At 41.6% G+C, this 19,270-nt stretch overlaps 2 protein-coding genes across 9 annotated transcripts in view; both read right to left on the reverse strand.

The window, feature by feature from the left end:
- ZNF385C (zinc finger protein 385C) overlaps window positions 1-19,270 on the reverse strand; it is a 199,248-nt gene that overhangs the window by 63,641 nt on the left and 116,337 nt on the right. The window lies entirely within an intron of this gene.
- C11H17orf113 (chromosome 11 C17orf113 homolog) lies at window positions 365-6,728 on the reverse strand. Its single transcript, XM_061590914.1, is given in 6 exon segments — window positions 365-1,684; window positions 6,220-6,307; window positions 6,310-6,350; window positions 6,353-6,498; window positions 6,500-6,563; window positions 6,566-6,728. Coding segments are annotated over 5 exon segments (474 nt in total). The 3' UTR covers window positions 365-1,684; window positions 6,220-6,247.

The raw sequence follows: 19,270 nt of genomic DNA on the forward strand, positions 1-19,270 counted from the left end.
TTGTTTGTGGTGAGGTTAGGTGATGATGCAATAAATTAAGTGTTATCTCACACTTTCTGCTGCATTTTTCCATCACTTAGCTTGTCGCAAAAAGCCTGATCTTTGAGGGAATTGGATTTGTTGAACAAGATCTCGCAATCATCTATAATTGCGCAACCTGAATTTGCCATTATGTGACTGAATCCAACTGGAAAATAGCAACAAATCTGGAAGCGCTCAAGGGCTCAGCACCAAATAGATCAGTGACAATTATAGAATAGTCGGTACATAGTGTATTCTCCTTCTCCACCCACACCTAGAAGAGTCTGTGGTGTCCCTTTCCTTTCCCAGAATGCCGCAGAAGCAATACCCGATATCTCTGCTCTCCAATATGGGAACCGATTTATTTACCAGTTATACCAAGTTGCTACATACACAGTAAAGAGTAAGCTCAGAAGAAAAGTGACAGGAGAACTTGGATAAAATAGAAGACACATCCTTCCCTCTTTTTCAGATACAACAAATCTTTCTCAAATGCAAGAAACTCGTGTTAGGACTTGTTATACACATAATTTGGGAACCTGAAATTCACTGTAGTTAAGGATGGAACAAGATGATTGTTTGATGCTTAGGGTGGCAGGAAGAAGAAGAGCACCTCAGTCTTTAAAGTCTTTAGTTAAAATGTAAGGCATCCCCCCTCTCTCCCCCAGCCCTCAGTCTAGTAATCTCAGCAAACACTGTTTTCAGTTCAAATTGTGTTCTTCATGTCCCTTTCTAAATCTTACTTGACATGTGCTGTTATAAAGTCCATTTCTCTCATGCTGATATAATATTAAATGGCTAAAGTAAAATCAAACAAATTGAGGGTTGGTCCATCAATGACAATTTTCACGATGCTGGACAATTCCTGGTTTTCTTTATATCCTACCCTTCATCACTTTTGTGATTCCACAGTGGGTAATGACAATTTGAAAAATTAACACAAAAGCATAATGATAATTTTGTTGGTTGGTTTAAATTGTACACTATCCTGGGAGTCTTCCACTGAAGGATAGTCCATAAATAGATGATTAACAAAATGTTGCAGTTAGCTGATTAAGGCTACATACTACCCGTTTGAAGAAGGGGAAATCATTCAGTGCCTGCTTGCTTCCCACCACACAGGAATACATCTGCAAAAGGAAGTTCAGTTCATCCACACCATAGCTTCCAATTTCATCTAAAGAGCGAGAATAGCACTTGGGATTAAATAAAGTAGAGAAAGAGTTGACCACTTCCAGAGAACTGCTAGGGAATATATCCTTCAGTTTGCACTGGAGACTGTCTAGATAAGTGTCCTTGAAATGTTCAAAGTTTGTCAAGTGTATCTTGGAACAGTCACTCAGTTCCACCCCTTTGTAGCAGAACCTACTCCCTACATCCTGGTACTCAAAGTGGTACTGTTCACTGAGCTTGTTAAGGAAGTCTTTGAAGTTGTGGCCATTGGCTTTCTTCTGGTTTTGGAGGCTGATGGTGGTGGCAGACAACAGGCTTCAATATGGAGAGATCAAAGTCCTCTAACTGGAAGAATCAGTTTAGTTTCTGGAAGATGGGCAAGGTGTCCAGAAGTAGTTTAGTGAAAGCAACAAAATGGAATTTCTTCAGCTCCTCACAGAGATCAAATGCCGATGGAGATCTCTCTGACTCTCCAGCTGAAGCAACAAGGCTGACAGAGAGAAAATACACATGGTTTGGTCTACCTTCACAGGCAGTAGAAGCCACATTTCCCAATATATGAATTCTCTTTTACCACTATTGGACAAGAAACAAACGATCATGCAAATAACAAGGTGCATCATCAGTGGGTTTAAGGGGGTTGAGCTGTGTAAATATAGGGAATATAGGGCTCTGAACCTGCCAGAAATACCCCCCGAATATAAGAGCTTAAAACAGAATTATAAAAACCTGATTAAACGGAAAAAGATGGAGGCTTAGTCTCAATACTGGCAGCACCAGATTATGGCGTCTAGGTGTAAAAACACTTCCCTTTTTTGGAAGTTAGTTGCCAGAGGGTGGCCCAACTCTCAAAATATTTTAGATTTTCACATACTGGTGAATGTGTGGGAATCCCATTTTTATAAAATCTATTCTAGTGGCCAAAATAAATCAAACTATCCTGAGATCCCTCTAAGAGATCTCCCAAGCTGGCCCCCAGTCACTGAGAGAGAAGTGACCTTTTTAATGGCCAGCATGAGGACAGGCAAAGCTCCGGGATCTGACAACATCATGGCCGAAATGTTTAAAGCCGATCCAAAATGGTGGGCCCCCATATTGGCAACACTGTTTACAAGTATCGATCAGACAGCCATTATTCCAGAGGACTGGGGCTTGGCCATCATTGTCCCTATATTTAAGAAAGGAAATAGAGCGGACCCGGCAAATTATAGACCTATAAGCCTATTAAGTGTAGTCAGTAAATTATATGCGAAGCACTTGCTCGAGAAACTTCAATCTTGGCTTGAACAAAATAACATTCTCGAGGATGAGCAAGCCGGCTTTAGAGCAAACCGCTCTACTACAGATCACCTTTTAGTTTTAAACCATCTTATAGATAAATATTCAAAGAACCCTGGGGGTGCTTTATTTGCGGCATTTATAGATTTTAAGTCTGCGTTCGATCTCATTCCCAGGGACAAACTGTGGGCAAAATTGGAAAGTACAAACATTGATCGGAGACTTTTAGTTCTGATATGACGGCTTTATCAAAAAACTCAGATTCGTGTTAGATGCAACAGGGCAGGAAATTTAACAGGACCAATATCCACAGAAAACGGTGTTAAACAAGGCTGCATATTAGCCCCTACTTTATTTAATTTTTATGTGAACTCCCTAATTAGGAAATTAGCCGAAATACCATCGCACCATCCTACATTATCAAACAGACCAATAACATCATTGATGTATGCAGATGATGCCGTATTAATTTCTCTCTCCCGCGTCGGGCTCAAACGTCTTCTTGTAGCCCTGGACAATTATTGTAAGAACGAATCCCTGGTTCTTAATTATGAAAAAACCAAGGTGTTAGTTTTTACAAGAAAGCGGAGGAAACATAATTGGTGCCTTGATGGCAATGCAATAGAACAAGTATCTTCCTATAGATACTTAGGCATCACCTTGCATTCTACGGGCAAGTGGCATAATCAGATGGAAAATGCACAAATTAAAGCCCAAAGATGCGTAAAAGCCCTTCTTTCTTTTTATTATAACAAGGGAGGGCAGCATATATCATCAATCATAAAGGTATTTACGGCCAAAATTGTTTCTCAAATACTTTATGGAGCCCAGGCCGGCACGTACTCAAATTTTACCTTACTGGAAACCGTGCAAACTAAATTTCTTAGAACTATCCTGGGCATCCCCCTGTGCCTCCCAAACAACATTTTGCGTCTGGAAGCCAGACTTCCCAAAATTGAAACCTGTATTTGGATCTTGAAGCTTAAATATTGGCTAAAGTTAGTATTTCTTCCGACTGGATTGGCTCCTCTTGTTCTTACTGATTCTTTTCAATCTGACTGGAAGAAATCTATAGAGACAAAAATCACTTCTTTGGGTTTATCTCCATCTGTTCTGCTCTCAGTAGGATATCATCAAGCTAGCCTATTAATCACACAAAGAAATCTAGACATGGATGTTCAAACCCAGCAGGCTAATGTTAATTTCAATGTAGATTCATATGTCATACCCTATATGCTAGCTAACCATCTGAAGAGCTTAGAAAATCCCAGAACCAGAAAAGCTTTTACATTGGCCAAATATAATATGCTACCTTCAGCCATATTAGAAGGTAGATATAAGAATATCCCATTATTGGAACGTGTGTGCCCTTGTGACACTGGAGCCTTAGAAAATGTTGGCCACGTTTTATTGGAATGCAAATTTTATAATGAGACAAGACAGCGTCTTATCTTTCCCCTTATTCAGAAATTCCCCGGTCGGGATTCTGCGTTTTTAACAAAATACCTTTTAGCAGATGTGGATCCCAGGGTTACGCTTGCGACTGCGAGATTTTGCGCTGCAGCTATAAAACAGCGTGCCTGGGTGCTTGCACAAGGTCCTTTCTAAGTATATTTTTAACTTTCATATCAAATAATACTGTATTTCTTTTAAATTAGAGTCATTGCACTGTTTTGTATTACACTGTACTCTATGATATTGCTTTGCTGGTCTCGGACCGTTACAATAAATACTTACTTACTTACTTATCTTAAACCATGCCACAGGGTCATGTGTCCATGTTGCCTTCCATTTGATAGGTCTTGTCCACTTGCTTAGGGTAACAATTATAATTGTCAGCTAAGTCATCATTGGTTTGTGTCAGTTATATCTGGCAGAGGATGAACATCTCTCTGCAGTCACAGAAACACTGCTTCAGGTGTACAGTGATCCCTATTGGGCAAGGCATATATCACCCCAATTTTGTGATCCATACAGCAGACATTAGGATACATTATTCCTCCCACTTTCCCCAATATACTGATCTTTATTTAATAGGGTCGGAATATCCAGGTGTGATATGGATATTTTAGAAATTGGGGGGGGGGGTTGCTTTCTAAAGGCACATCTGCCTTGTACATCTGACTACCATGCAAAAGCAGGATTGTCCAATTTTGCATGAACTTGCCTCCATTTGCATACTAAAGACTGTTTTTGCTCATTTATAATTTCATCATTTCCTTCCAAGCAGCACTGCTACAAAGCCTGGATGCATTTCATTCCATTTTGTTGAAATATTTTAATCACTAACCCCACCCCAATCCCCTCACTCCCTTTTTAAAGAAAGCAAATTCTCAGAGAGAGAATGTATGTGTATGTGTGTGTGTGTATGTGAAAAAGAGAGATAACATGAGAGAGAAATCTAATTAGCATGTTTATCTGCCATAAAACAGAGACCCTTATTTATGCAAAACAACTGGTAAATGCTCAAGATCAGGCAAACAAATTAATTTGATTTTAATAGGCATGAAATGCTGGTAAAATGAAAAGAGTTTCCCGCTCCTTCTTCTTACTCTGAGCTCTCATTGCTTTGGCCGGGTGGCTGTATTTATGGACCAGCTTAGAACGTGGAAAAAGCATTTGATTTTAACAGGAAACCTCCCAAAGAGAGTTGTCTAATATGCTAATTTAAGTTGCTTTTCTTTATTATATGGCTCAGTATTTCACTATCATGGGCCTTTTATTTAAAAAGAAAAAAAGTATAAATTTTAAAGACTCTTTAGAGTTAGTGATTTCACTATGATGCCACTGAAAAGACATGAAGTAGGCACACACATTTATCCATGATAAACAATTAAGATTTATGTTAACTGTGTGTTAAACGGGGGGAGGGGTATTGAATCATACCAGACCACAATCTACACTTAAAACAACACATCACATTGGAATGACAATTTTGTGAGTATGCTGCATTTCTTTCTACATACCCCAGAATTCCTTGTTTTGGGCAACTGAACACATTTGAATCTAGTTTCAAATGCTTATATGGATTTATTGTGTAACCACCTCCCAACTTTGTTTGAGCCCTATTTTTATTCCCTATTTCTCTGACCCTTCTAGCAACATAAACTAAACTCTGTATCTTCCCATTCCTCTCTAGCAGTGGAAAGGCTAACATAGGATACCGTCTAAGAATATGGGGATAATTCTGGCCTAACCTTATGAGGCCGTTACAAGGATTACTGAAATCAAGGTATTCAACATATACTAATACTCCAAATGCTATATAAATGCTGAAATGTGATAATTACGCCTCTCCCGATACAAACCCACCAGTACACTACGCTCAACATCTAAGGCCCTCCTCCAGGTGCCTACTCCAAGGGAAGCTCGGAGGGTGGCAACAAGGGAGAGGGCCTTCTCAGCGGTGGCCCCCAAATTATGGAACGATATTTTGCGACAAGGTGCGCCTGGCGCCATCACTGTTATCTTTTCTCTTCTCCCAGGCATTTTAGCATGTGTTTTAAATTGTTTTAAATTTTCTAATTCTGTTTTAAATTGTTTTTAAAAGATGTGTTTTAAATTTGTATATTTGTTTTTAATGTTTTTAGTTACTGTAAACCGGCCAGAAAACTTCATCTATGGGGCGGTATACAAATACAATAAATAAATAAATATTACCAGCACTCTCTTTTCTGTACATACACATGCACACAGAGAGCACTTGAGGCAACACACACACAGAGGCATGCACTACCAGATACACACCTGCATGGATGCTGCTGGAATGGCAGTATCAGCTGTGCTCAGAGGTCAGCAGCGCTGGGCAGAAATTGAACCTCTGCAACTCAAGCAGAAAGAGGAGCATTTCTCATCTGGAAACTCCTCCTTGGCCATGAGTAGATGGTGGTGAAGATGGCTATTTTGATAGGGTTGACTTCCATTTTGACATCTGAATTCAGCACCTGGTGGTTTTGCACCTGTGCTTCAAAGGCCAACTGCTCTCTATTGACTGCCAGGGTCTGCTGGTGAGCCCCTGAGGTGACATAAGAGGGCATGGTGCTGGAAGTTATCCGTGCCCACAGTAAAGGCATTCTCAGCTTTGCCATGTTGTTTCTCACAAGGGCCTGGTGGCACTCGTTGCAGAACATGAGCTTCTGTTCAGAGTCAAATTCCAACCAGGTGAATTCATCCTTCCAGTGCTCATTGAAATACTGCTTACACTTCTTATTTGAATTGCAAGTTTCCCCAGCAGGCTTTTTCCCAGGGAGCACCATAGCTTGTTCCTGGGCTGGGGAACCAAACACTATGGAGGAGAAACAGAATTTTTGTTTCCCTCGCAGGAGGAGAAGCATCCTTTTACATATAATTTAGAAAGGAAGGTCTATTTACCACTTCCCTGGTTTGACAGGAGACGAAAGAGACAATGGGGAAAAAGGGGTTAGGAAACTGACAGATCTTGCCCAACTTCTCTAGTTAGCTATTTGTTTTAATGGTTAAAGGCATAAAAGAGAGACAACTACGCACTGTGAACAAAACTTAAGATGCCCTCAGTGCTAAAGCTTTTCACAGGGGAAGCAGATCTGTGCTAAGATGTTCCTCTGTACTTAAGCCATATCATTAACCTCTACTTTCTTTGGCATTTTTTGTCCATCAGGTTTGCTGCTCTGTGCTCTCTGAAACATGCAAAACCAGATTTTTGGCAGCCAGGGCAGGGGTGGAGAGACCAGGAAGAGTGAACCATTGTAGGCAGAATCTAGTGAAATATTCTGTGCAAACCCTGTTGAAATGAATGGGAGTCATGCAAGAGACTAACAGTGTCCTTGAGCAGTGGGACATCCTGCTAGGTTGTATCCCATGGAAGCATCTGAACAATTCTGAAAACTAAGCTAGCCAACAAAACGTGTGCACGTCTGAACCTCCAGGGATTTGAGTACAGCTGTAATGTTAAATTTTGCATGGAGCAGGAATGAAGAAACTGAACTAAATTTTATTCTGTGTCTGAGCAATCACACATAAATCTTTGTGCCAAGAGCTCAAAACCTACTACTGGCCAGTATGCATTTGAAGAACAGGATCCCACCCTGAAACAATCAAAAGCACCTCACAGGCGGCATCATTACCTGCTTACATTTCAAAACTGAGAAGATGTGGATTAGGCTGCTTCCAGACTCCACCCTCCTCTGGTTATGGTAGCATTTCTGTGGGGTGTGCAAAACAGTGGCAGTAGCTAACCTTCTCATTTGCACTAATTATTAGTGACTCCTGCCTTGACTTTGAAGCTTCCATACGATTTACCTCTTCCACCAGTTACACTCACCAAATCCTAACCCAAAAAATGGGTTTGTGTCATATTTCCACTCACTGAGAACATATTTCTAAAAATATGTATAACATCAAGACCCTTCATACTGCTATGAAGAAACAGATTTTCAATTCTATTCCATCTATGCAAGTGGCATCCTAGGGCCAAATGACACATGATTAATGTGTTTAAACTTACATGCTTAACTTGGCTGCACTTTTCTCTTGAAGAGAAAGCAACCATGGGGCCATTTCAGAACATGCTCCTGATCTGAATCGGGGCCCACACCTACTTTCTGCTGAAAATCACTCCCTCTTGGTTGTATCAACTTGGAAGGAACACGTTACATTCCCTGCCCACTATTCAAGACTGTGGATGCCTCAGTTCTACCATACAGGTGCAGAAATTTGGCACCGTGCAAAAAATTCAGCATCCCAAGAATCTCAGCTTTAATTCATTCTCTTTTTTTAAAAGCAAGGTTGTAGCTTTCATGACTACAAATATCTAAGCTAAAGTACAAAGGCAAAGCAGAGCAGTGGGGGTGAACAAGAATGCCAATAGTTGCCTTTTCCCGTAACTTTTTAAAACTCAATTATCTGCTGAACACAACATCTGAAGAGGCTGTGGCATCCCAACAAGACATCAATAATAGCAAAAGCACAATAGAGTATATAAAACACCAAAACCACAGATTACACACAGTTCGCAGATTACAGATTTTCTTGAGTGCAGATTTTTGCTTCTGTATTGTGAAGCACACAACTCCTCCTGTAAGACCTATTTCAGACAGGAGCAACTGAAAAAGATCCTAACAAGAGGAAGGAATTATCCTCTTCAACTGGAGGTAAGGATGCACAAAGTTACAGAAAATGTCTTACTTTATTGTATGTTCCAGGGTGAGCCTTAGAACTGAAAGCAAGGCTGTTGGGCTCAGTTCCTAAAGTCCCACATCCCTGCTGCAAAGAACTCTCAGAAAAGGGAACTGAGCACTCCAATGATCTTTCCAAATGAAAAGCAGGAAAGATTGGAGGACAAATCAGGGTGGACCATAAACTGCTGTGTAAGAAGGCTTGCAAGTAGGTACGAGATGATCACATTCATTAGACTGTTAAAAATGTTATATATACTACAGAAAAATTAAATATCAGTTTCGCCCTTCAAGCAGTATCTCAGGGTCAAACTTACACATGAAGCTAGAATATCTTTGATCAAGAACTCCTTTTTTGTTTGGGGGGGAGGGATACGTGCAAATACTGCCATGGGACTAGGAGGGATGGGGAACCATAGCCCTTTCTCCACAGGCTCTTCTTGTGACCATAAAACATACACACACACACCTGCAGCCTTACCACCACCCATATAGGGGGGAGGGGGAGGATACAGGTAAGTGTTGGAAAGTGGCTGTGGGAGCAGTTGATTACAAAACAGCCCACAGGAGGAGGAGTTAAACTGCCTACAATGCTGTTGCAATCCAATCGGCACCCTACACCCACCCCAGCCTTCCATCCTTAAAACAAAACAAAATGCCTGCCCTGGAGATCAATTATGGATCTCCTCATGTCACATGTTGTTTAGCCCCACAACCCCTCCCCCTATATCTGTCTACAAGACTTAGAATCTGGACAGAATCTCCCTTCTCCAATAAGTGTCTCTTTGTGAAACAGCTCAGGTAAAGTCTGCTAACATGCTGCATATTGTCCTTATAAAAACACATTTTTAATATCCTTCTGGTGCCTGATATTGCTATATCAGTTTTGGGTGAGGGGACATGCAACACTCTCAATTCCCCAACCTGTAACAATTGCCCCTCTTTAAAAAGGATCTGCAAACTCTCCCCCCCCCGCTTGTCCAATATGCCTCCTTAATGATGGATACATACTTTCCCCCCCCCTTAGCTGCCACTGGAAAACTTCACTGATTTTTTAAAAAAGATTTAGTTACCTGGAACAAGGCAAGGCAAAAGTCACACTAAAAAGACATACACCCAAATTTCATCCACTTCCATCACAGGCATATTTCCAGTGATTCAGTTTGTAAAACCTGCAAAGGAATGTCAACCTTCTTCCCCCAGCCCGCTGGCACCTTCACTCCTCCAGTTTTTCTCTGCTGAAAATAAATCAGAGGATTTATACTCCTCTGTCTCTCAACCACAGACACACAGACCCCTCTATCGGGCTACAGAAGCAGCCATTTTTTGACTCTGTTTCTGGTGCTCACTGGCAGCTGTAGCGACCACTAGTGGAGAGTAGGCAATTTATGGTGAGGGTGGTCACAAAGAGAACTTGGAAGATATCATCGACTGTGTGGAAACATTTAAAAAGGCATTGTTTCCGAGAAAGAAAAGTAACACACTATGTAAGACTGTGGAGACTTCAGTCTGAGCATCACTGTTTCCAAGAAGATGCTGACAATCAAGCAACGATTGCGATAAAAGCCTTCAGAACATGAAAACACTGAGGAAAAAAATCCACAGCAGAGAGGGCGAACAAGAGAAAATAAAAGTAGCAATCCTGTATGTGTCTCGTCAGAGGTGCAGGCCTGGTGTCAGCACTTTTGGGCAGCTGCCAAGGGCTCGGCACTTTAGCGGGGCCGACTCCCAAGGCATACCCTGGGCCCTTTGAGCAGTGTCAAGTAGCAAGCTGCCATTTATATTTCCCATAATGCCTCGGACATGGCACCATTCTGGGCCACTGTTTAAAGTTTGAAATGGTGACTTGATGCCCAGCACTGACCGGAATACAGGAAGCTGCCTTCTGCATTCAAAGCAGACTGGAGAACTGCCATGGTTGCCACCAGGTAAGCTCACTGACATAAAAGGGGATTCATCAGAGGATACTTTGCCAAAGACCCCCTTAAACCTGGAGGTGGCCTTGCTCTCATGTATTGCTTGTGGAATTCCCAGGGTTGGCCAGGTGTACTAGATGGGCTAGTGTTCTGAGCAAGCAGGGCTCTTCTGTTTATTCTGTTTTGCGACTGTCACTTTATGTACCACAACAGAAAAATTTGAAAATGTGGCACTTCACACACACACCCCTTGAAACTTGGGACGTGAAGCGGCAAAGTAGTTCGGCACTTAATGTCAAGGTATAGATGGGGCAAAAATTAATGTTTCATACCTTCACAATCTTCAACCAGCCTTGTATTGGGAGAGAGGGGTTTGCTATGGTTTGCTATGGTTGCTACTTATATACATATACCTATACATACAATATTCTATTATAGACAACAGCTGGTCCCTTGGAACATTTGTCAGCTGATGGGGGGGATCCCGGCTCTAGCCTCATATTTTCCTCAGCATTTGCTTCTTTAAAAAGACTTAAGTTCATAACCTTGTTGAATAGAAGGAAAAAACAATTCAGACAATGATAACCTGATGTCTCATGTGTATGAAAAACTGATCATGAAAGGGGTGAGAGAAAATGGTGTCTGTAAGGAGGGATGGGGCACAACTTTCCTCATTTGTCCGTCCATCCGTCCCTCTCTCTCTCTCTCACACACACACAGACAGACACGTATGTGGGGAGATGTGGGAGTCTTGTCTCCTACACTTGTATGATAGACCCTCAAGCCCTCTGTCACATAAGTCTATTTATTTAAAGACATCCTACATATTTTAGGGTGATTTGTCCCTCAGTTCCTTAGGAGTACCAAGAGGTATGAAGACAGGACAAATATATAGCAGGGAATGGGAGATCCTCGGTATAGACACCCACACATAGCACTGGGCAAGGGGCTCCTAACCTATATTTCTTGGAACTGAGAAGGGAGAGCTTGCATCTCTACTTGGGCGTTAAAGAGGATACATAAATATAAAAAGAGTTTCCGGAGGTCAGCAAAAAGGAGCAGGGCAGAGAGGGTTAGGGATTAGGAGAACACAAAAAGAGGATTTCTGAGAGAGGCAAATGCTCGGAAACAAAACAGGCAAAGACAGCAATTAAACCCAGAGGTAACAAAGCCAAAACCCAGAACTGGATGTAGAAAGAGAAAGAAGTGGAGTTCAATTAGAGCAGACCACATCCACGCAATACATTTAAAGCATTCTTTTACCACTTTAAGGCTACATGCACACAATACATTTAAAGCACATGACTTCCCCCCAAAGAATCCTGGGAACTGTAGTGTGTTACGGGTACTGGGATCTGTAGCTCTGTAAGAGATAAACTACAGTTCCCAGGATCCTTTTGGGGAAGCCATGTGCTTTAAATGTACACTCTCCACCCCAAGAATCTTGGGAACTGTAGTTTGTTAAAAGGTACAGAGAGTTGTTAGAAGAACTCTCAAAGAGCTACAATTTCGAGCACCTTTAACAAACTATAGTCCACAAGATTCTTTGGGTAAGTCATGACAGTTCAGGTGGTATCTGGAGTGCTTTAAATGTGTGGTGTAGATGTGACCACAAATGAAATGGAAAGGGTACCCCTGAGTCAGATAGTCCATCCCCATGAGGTGCTCACTGCCTAGTTTTGAGCATTCTGCAAGACAGGCGTAGGGAGGGAATAGTGAATATATATCTCACCTGCCACTGCCTGGCTACCACATCTGGAAAAAATTGGTTGTGGCTATTGTTACTAATACTCTTATGGCATTGCTAATTATTTTTGCATAATACATTAAGCAATGGAATGCATAATGAACTTGTGGAAGTCATTGCCATAAAGTGCGTACTCATGAATAGTTACTTTGTTACAGGACTTTAAAACGGAAGATTAGACAAATTTGTAGAAGGCGGATCCTTCAATAGCTTCAGGCCATGATGGAACCTCTACATTCAGAGGATGTATAAACACCAGGGGGATAGATATTTCCATTATGCCCTGCTTGTTTGCTTCTTAGTTGCCTCTGGCTGGTGCATGCTGCATACAGAGCTGGATGTGTGGTCCAGCCAGGCGATTCTTAGAATTTTGTGGCTGCTGTTTCACAGTATAGTATGTGCAGTACAGATTATTGAATCAACAGGGGCTATGTCTAGAGTGTATCTACAATTATGCTAGGTGGTCATGAAAGAGGCAAGAAGCAGAGGATAGACAAAAAAATTCTAGAGTCCTACTCATCAAGGACTTCACCAGAGAGCTCCTTCATAATCATAATCCTTCACAAATTAAAAAAAAGTAAACTGGGTGTATCCATATTCTTGCTATGAAGACACAGACTGAATCTCTTTTCTGATTTTGGGTGCCCTTGTACCAATACCAGTCTCACTATAGCAGTTTGTTTCAAAGGGTCTCTATAATTTTAGGTATAGTGTATTTTAGGTATATAATAAAAAACAGCATTCTTCTATTTTTGAAGGTCACAAAAAAAGTTTAATGAAAACAGGCACAGCAAGGCTAATCATGGAACTGCTGCTAGGGACATGTGCACACACCCTTTTCCAGATCAAGGGCAAGCTGGGTGTCCCCTCCTGTTTGAATAATGGAACAACCAACCATATCTCCTAAATTTTCAGACCATTCCTGGAAATTGTGTAATGCACCTTGAATACTGGGGAACAGATTTTTGGTGCCTTCATTTATGTCGGCTTCATAGAGGCGGGAGATGCTGTTAGCCTGCATCACGCGGTCCCAAGCAGAGAGCCAGTTGCAGCAGGCTCAGTGATCCGTGATGGTGAGAGCAACTTCAGGGTAGCTACAGGAGCTGCTGGCCATATTCTGTCAAGCTAGATAGAAGATGTTGTTCTGAAATAAAGAATGCTTCTGACAAGGATCCTCCATTCTAACTGCATTCCCACCGTCCCAACCCCTGGAAGGACTTCGCTGACTTTTTCTCAAACAGAAACAGCAAGAAGGAACATAGGAAGCTGCCTTATATCGAGTCAAGCCATTGGTTCATCCAGCTCAGTGCTGCCTACACTGCCTGGCAAGGGCATCAGACCAGGATCTTTCCCAGCACTACCTGAAGATGCCAAGGACCAAACCTGGGACCTTTTGTCCTGCAAAGCACATCCTCCATCACTATTGTAAAAGTGTACTAGAAGAACAGAGACTGGGAAAAATTATTATTGAGTTCCAGAATAACAATGCATGCACTTTCTGCACTGAAATAGTAGTGTGTGGGTGCATGTGTAAATGCAAATTATAACCTGCTTTTCCCCTCCAAACTGAGCTGCTCAGGACAACCAACAAATATAAAAACATAAGACAACAAATATCAATAATATAGAAAGAACAGCAATATCAATAATATAGAAAGAACAGGTGGTGGGCTGGATGACGGCCAATAAACTGAGTCTGAATCCTAGCAAGATGGAGGCACTGTGGGTTGGTGGTTCCCAAGTTTGGATAATTGGTCAGCTGCCCGCTTTGGATGGGGTCATACTCCCTCTGAAAGAGCAGGTCCCTAGTCTAGGGGTGCTCCTGGATCCATCTTTGTCACTAGAGGCCCAAGTGACCTCAGTGGCTAGGAGTACCTTTTACCAGCTTTAGCTGGTAAGACAGCTGCGGCCATTTCTGGACCGGGATAGCCTGACCACTGTTGTCCACGCACTGGTAACCTCCAGGCTGGATTACTGTAATGCGCTCTATGTGGGGCTGCCCTTGAGGTTGGTCCAGAAGCTGAAGCTGATGCAAAATGCAGCGGTGACACTGCTCACTGGGACAGGGTATTGCCAACATGTCACCCGCTGCTGAAAGAATTGCACTGGCTACCCATATGCTACTGGGCCAAGTTCAAGGTTTCAGTTTTGGTGTACAAAGTCCTATACAACTCGGGATCAGGATACCTGAAAGACCGTCTTACCCCTTATATACCCCGTCGATCACTACGCTGTGCAAGTGAGGGCCTTCTGCAGATACCATCTTATCAGGAGGTTCATTCTGCACAAAATAGGAAACAGACCTTTAGCGTGGCAGCACCTACCCTCCGGAATTCCCTCCCCTTAAATATTAGGCAGGCACAATCTCTGCTATCTTTTCGGCACCTTTTGAAGACTTTCCTCTTTCAACAAGCCTTTTGAGACCTATCCCAGTCTGCGTCTGTGTTAGAATTGCTTTTTAATACGTTTTTTTAAATAATATGTTTTTAACCCTTTTTAAAAAAGATGTTTTTAAAGCTTTTTTAAAAATGTTTTTCGTGTTGTTCTGTTTTAATGTATTTTATGATGTTTTAAAGTGTTTTTAGTGTTTCTGTTTGCCGCCATGGGCTCCTGCTGGGAGGAAGGGAGGCATATAAATAAATAAATAAATAAATAAAACATCAACAAACAACGGAACAGCCAGAGTAAGGCAGAAGAACCTAAGCAGCTGTTCTAAAACATTTTTTTACACAAGGCATAATTAACACATGAAATTAATTACTACAGTGTTTCTCTTTTTCTTTTTTTATATTATTTTTGAGAAGTTTTAGAACAAACATGAACAGTGATTACAAATTAAACCACATCCAAATGTACAAACAGATCACACAACCCACAGGTAAGGTAAGTGTCCCTTCATTTTTTCTACCGGTGTTTCTCAATCAGTGGGCTGGAACTCACCAGTGGGCCCTGGGCAACTTTTAAGGTGAGTCTCAGTGCCACAGCCTGCCCAGTGCTTCCTCACTTGCCTTCCCACATCCTAGCTGTGTGTGCAATCGCCTTTTGACTGGACCAATGCCAACATCAGCAACTATTTGCATGCTGAGTAAAGGTGGCTGAACGAGAGGCGAAGGGGTGGTGGCAGCAGGAGAAGGAAGTTTCCCCTCCTCTGATGGGAAAGGACCAGAAGAGATGCTGAATGAAACTAGAAAGTGAGATACTGTACAAAGTTAATATTTTTTTATTATTAATACAATCTGGGAAATTAAAAAACAAACAGAGGTTAGAAAAGAAGGGGATAAGAGAAGAAAGCTGTTATAAGAAGTAGTGAATATAAAAGGGCCGGGAAGGAGTGAAGAAAGAAACTGGCAGTTGGAGGAGGGGAACTCAGGTACAAGAGCATGAAAAGAGAATGGGAGAAGAAAGTATGGGGGATGGGTAAAGGCATTTGGGAGTGGAAAGCGAAAAGTATGGACAAAAAAAGCTTTCTCCGCTTAGAATCTCTGGATCAGCAAATTCTGCCTAAAATAGGGAGGCCAAGTCACAATATCTCCAGAACAATTGTCTATACTTGAGCTTGAGGAAAGCGGGGCTATGTGATTCCTTGCCAAAAGGAAAGCACTGTGGTAAATTACTAATTTCCAAAGAAGGATTAGGTATCATTAGAAAATATTAGTAATCTACTGAAACTCTGCTTTCATCCGCCACAATTTTATGACTGGTGGACCTCTGTAATTTTCAGATGCTTCCAGTGGGCCCTAGGGGTAGAAGGTTTGAGAATCCCTGCACCACAATATGTGAGGATGGGTTAGGTGACTTGAACAATTATTAAAAAGGGGAGGAATCCTACCTTCTTTGAATTTGCCTATGAACAGCCATGATAGTTAAATGGAATCTCCATATGCAGAAGCAGCATATCTGTAAATGCTGGGGGGGGGGACACTGAGGGAACATTGCCCTACTGGAAAAAGGATGCTAGAATAGATAGATCTTTAAGTTTGGTCCACCAGGGCTCTTCATATGTTCTGTCTAGTATAACTTTATGCAAATTCCAGCAACAGCATATAATATATATCCTTACTGGATCCCAGAGAGAAAAGGCTCCCATGGAATCTGAATCCCTAAAGGATTGTGCAAGCTGAGAAATAAGAGTTAGGATGCATGCCTACAAAGACTTAGATTGGTTTAATAGTACTATAACATCTCTCTAAGGAAGATAGATGGTGGGGAATCTTTTAAAGATGGATTTCAGCACCATTGCCAATCTATAATTCCCAAGAAACTTGGGGAAAGTCCATAACAATAAAATGGTATAAAAATGTAAGTTTGTACTGCAGATATGCTGAGTTTAAGAAGAGCTTGAGTACTTTGAGTACATGCAAGAGGGATCTTGGAATTATTGTTGATCACAAATTGAATATGAGTCAACAGTGCAATGTGGCTGCAAAAAAGGCAAATGCTATTTTAGGCTGCATTAACAGAAGTATAGTTTGCAGATTGCATGAAGTACTAGTTCCCCTCTATTCAGCACGGGTTAGGCCTCATCTTGAGTACTGCATCCAGTTCTAGACACCGCAGTTTTAGAAGGATGCAGACAAACTGGAACAGATTCAGATGAGGGCAGTAAGGATGATCAGGGGACTGAAAACAAAGTCCTATGAGGACAGACTGAAAGAATGGGGCATGTTTGGCCCTGAGAAGAAAAGACTGAGGGAAGATATGATAGCACTCTTCAAGCAGTTGAAAGGTTGTCACACACGGGAGGGCCAGGATCTCTTCTCAATCATCCCAGAGTGCAGGACACGGAATAATGGGCTCAAGTTGCAGGAAGCCAGATTTCAGCTGAACTTCAGGAAAAACTTCCTTACTTTTATAGCCGTACAACAATGGAATCAATGACCTAGGGAGGTGGTGGGCTCTCCAACACTGGAGGTGTTCAAGAGGCAGCTGGACAGCCACCTGTCAGGTATGCTTTAAGAAGGATTGCAGCAGTTGGAATCGATGGCGTTATAGGCCTTTCCAACTCTACTGTTCTATGATTCTACCCTTTTAATGTGTGGGTCCAAAATCTGTTGCCTTTTTGGGGACAATGACTGAAGTGAAGCCCTTGCCCCCAACGTATCTTCTACAGAAAAGGTAACAACCATAAGGTTGCAGGTCTGAAATCAGTGGCCCTAACTGAAAAGTGTAATCAACAGCACAATTCTTTTAAGCATACCCAGAAGTAAATCTCGAGTACAATGGAACTTGCTCCAAGGTGAGTGGGTGTAGGATTGCAGCTTCAGAAGCACATTCCAGTGATAAGCTCCCCACCTACAACAAGACAAATAAGGCAGATAGCGCTTGGAAAAAAATCTTGAAGAATCTGAGCCGTGCCCCAGGATTTGAAGGAGATTTGTGTCCTTGATAGGCCCAACACATTGCTAAAACCTTCATCATTCACAGGAACCAGCAGACCAAAAATCTGACTTATCTGTGCTGAAGAATGCATCTCTGTGACAGGTACATAATATGGAACCCATCAGAAGAGGGGAGCAAGCTTAATCTTCACCTGAGGGCAGAAGAACAAGGAAGCTCAAGGAAAAAAAAGAAGGTAATTGTCCAATTCCAGCTCTGTCTCTTCTAACCCCTGCAGCAATATGGGTCTCTGCCTTCCCATCCCCACAAAAACAAACTGGGGAAAACAAAGAGGAAGCAACTGTGCTCCATGAGAAAATAAAAGAGACACCCTTCCTTCCCAGGGTCAAAGACAGAGGATACAACTCCCATACTGGGAAGGGTTTAATCTGTAAATTATAAACTGAGTTTGTTACAGCCAAAAGAGTTACTGGATGGAAAGAGAAGAAAAGGCAAAAGACAGGCAAAAGATACTTAGCAATGACACAGCAAAATAACTGGCGCAGATTAGACATAGTTTCTGTACTGGGGTTGTTGGTAATCCAAAGGAATGCCAATAAAAGTAACCAATCAAAGACTCTAACACTTAGATACTATGGCTGTTGCTTTTAGGTTGTATTATTAGTACTGGTAGTGGCATTATTTGCTCCATGTGAGAAAGGTGATTGCTACAAACTACACACTCAAGTCAACAGATTTATGAAACACCTTTTCTCAGGATGCCTGCTACTAGCAACCAGATGTTCACGCTGAAACATTTCAAATAGATATTCCCTTTGGAGTTTTAACAAAAGGAGAAAATCCCACACTAAGCTAAAATAGGGACTTCCGGGAAGGGTGACTTAGCCTGTGCCTGCTTTTGAGACGGGCTCCTGCCTCAAAAGAAGCTTATTCAGATATATCAGTCAGATTTTTTCTTTTTTTGACTGATTAAACTTCTCCCGGGTAGGGAGAAACGAAGAGATTAACCTCAAAGCCTATTTTTGTTGGGACGACCAGATCTCATTAATTTATGGGACGAGGTCCAGCCGACGAAGGTGAGACGGATTTTTAACAACAAGCTCTATCTGGAAAAGCGAACGTTCATCTTATCTTCTAAGAGAGAACGCACTAACAGGCAAGCACCCTTCTTTCTATATTTTTCTTTTACTTGACTTAAATTGTTGCTGTTTAAAAGAGATTTGCCAGATTGATCGGTTTTTGACATCTCACTGGGGAGCCATAACTTCTCTCTGCTACTCACTAATTAATAGCTTATCTCTGTTTTTGTTGCAAAAAGCTGTCCTGGATTTGCATTCTAAAGATATACACAGAAGAGGGATTTCTATTCCAGATTTTTATTTTGAAGAATATTATATTGTTTGAGACTACTCTCTTTTTGGTCTATTTTATTTTGACGAATCTGTTTTCTGACGACCGCCATTAATTGTTTCGATCCTGGGAACTGCATTTTGTTTACTTAAGCATGGAGAGATAAGGCTGTCTGCTCTGTTTATACTGTGATGTCACCAAGTTTGGAGTATTAACCCAATTGTTGCTGAAATAAGAAGTGGTTTTCCTATATTTTTCTTTTAAAATGGCAATTAAGAAAGTGGCTGAGAAGCTGG

The sequence above is a fragment of the Rhineura floridana genome, chromosome 11 (genome assembly GCF_030035675.1).
Source record: "Rhineura floridana isolate rRhiFlo1 chromosome 11, rRhiFlo1.hap2, whole genome shotgun sequence".
Lineage (NCBI taxonomy): Eukaryota > Metazoa > Chordata > Lepidosauria > Squamata > Rhineuridae > Rhineura > Rhineura floridana.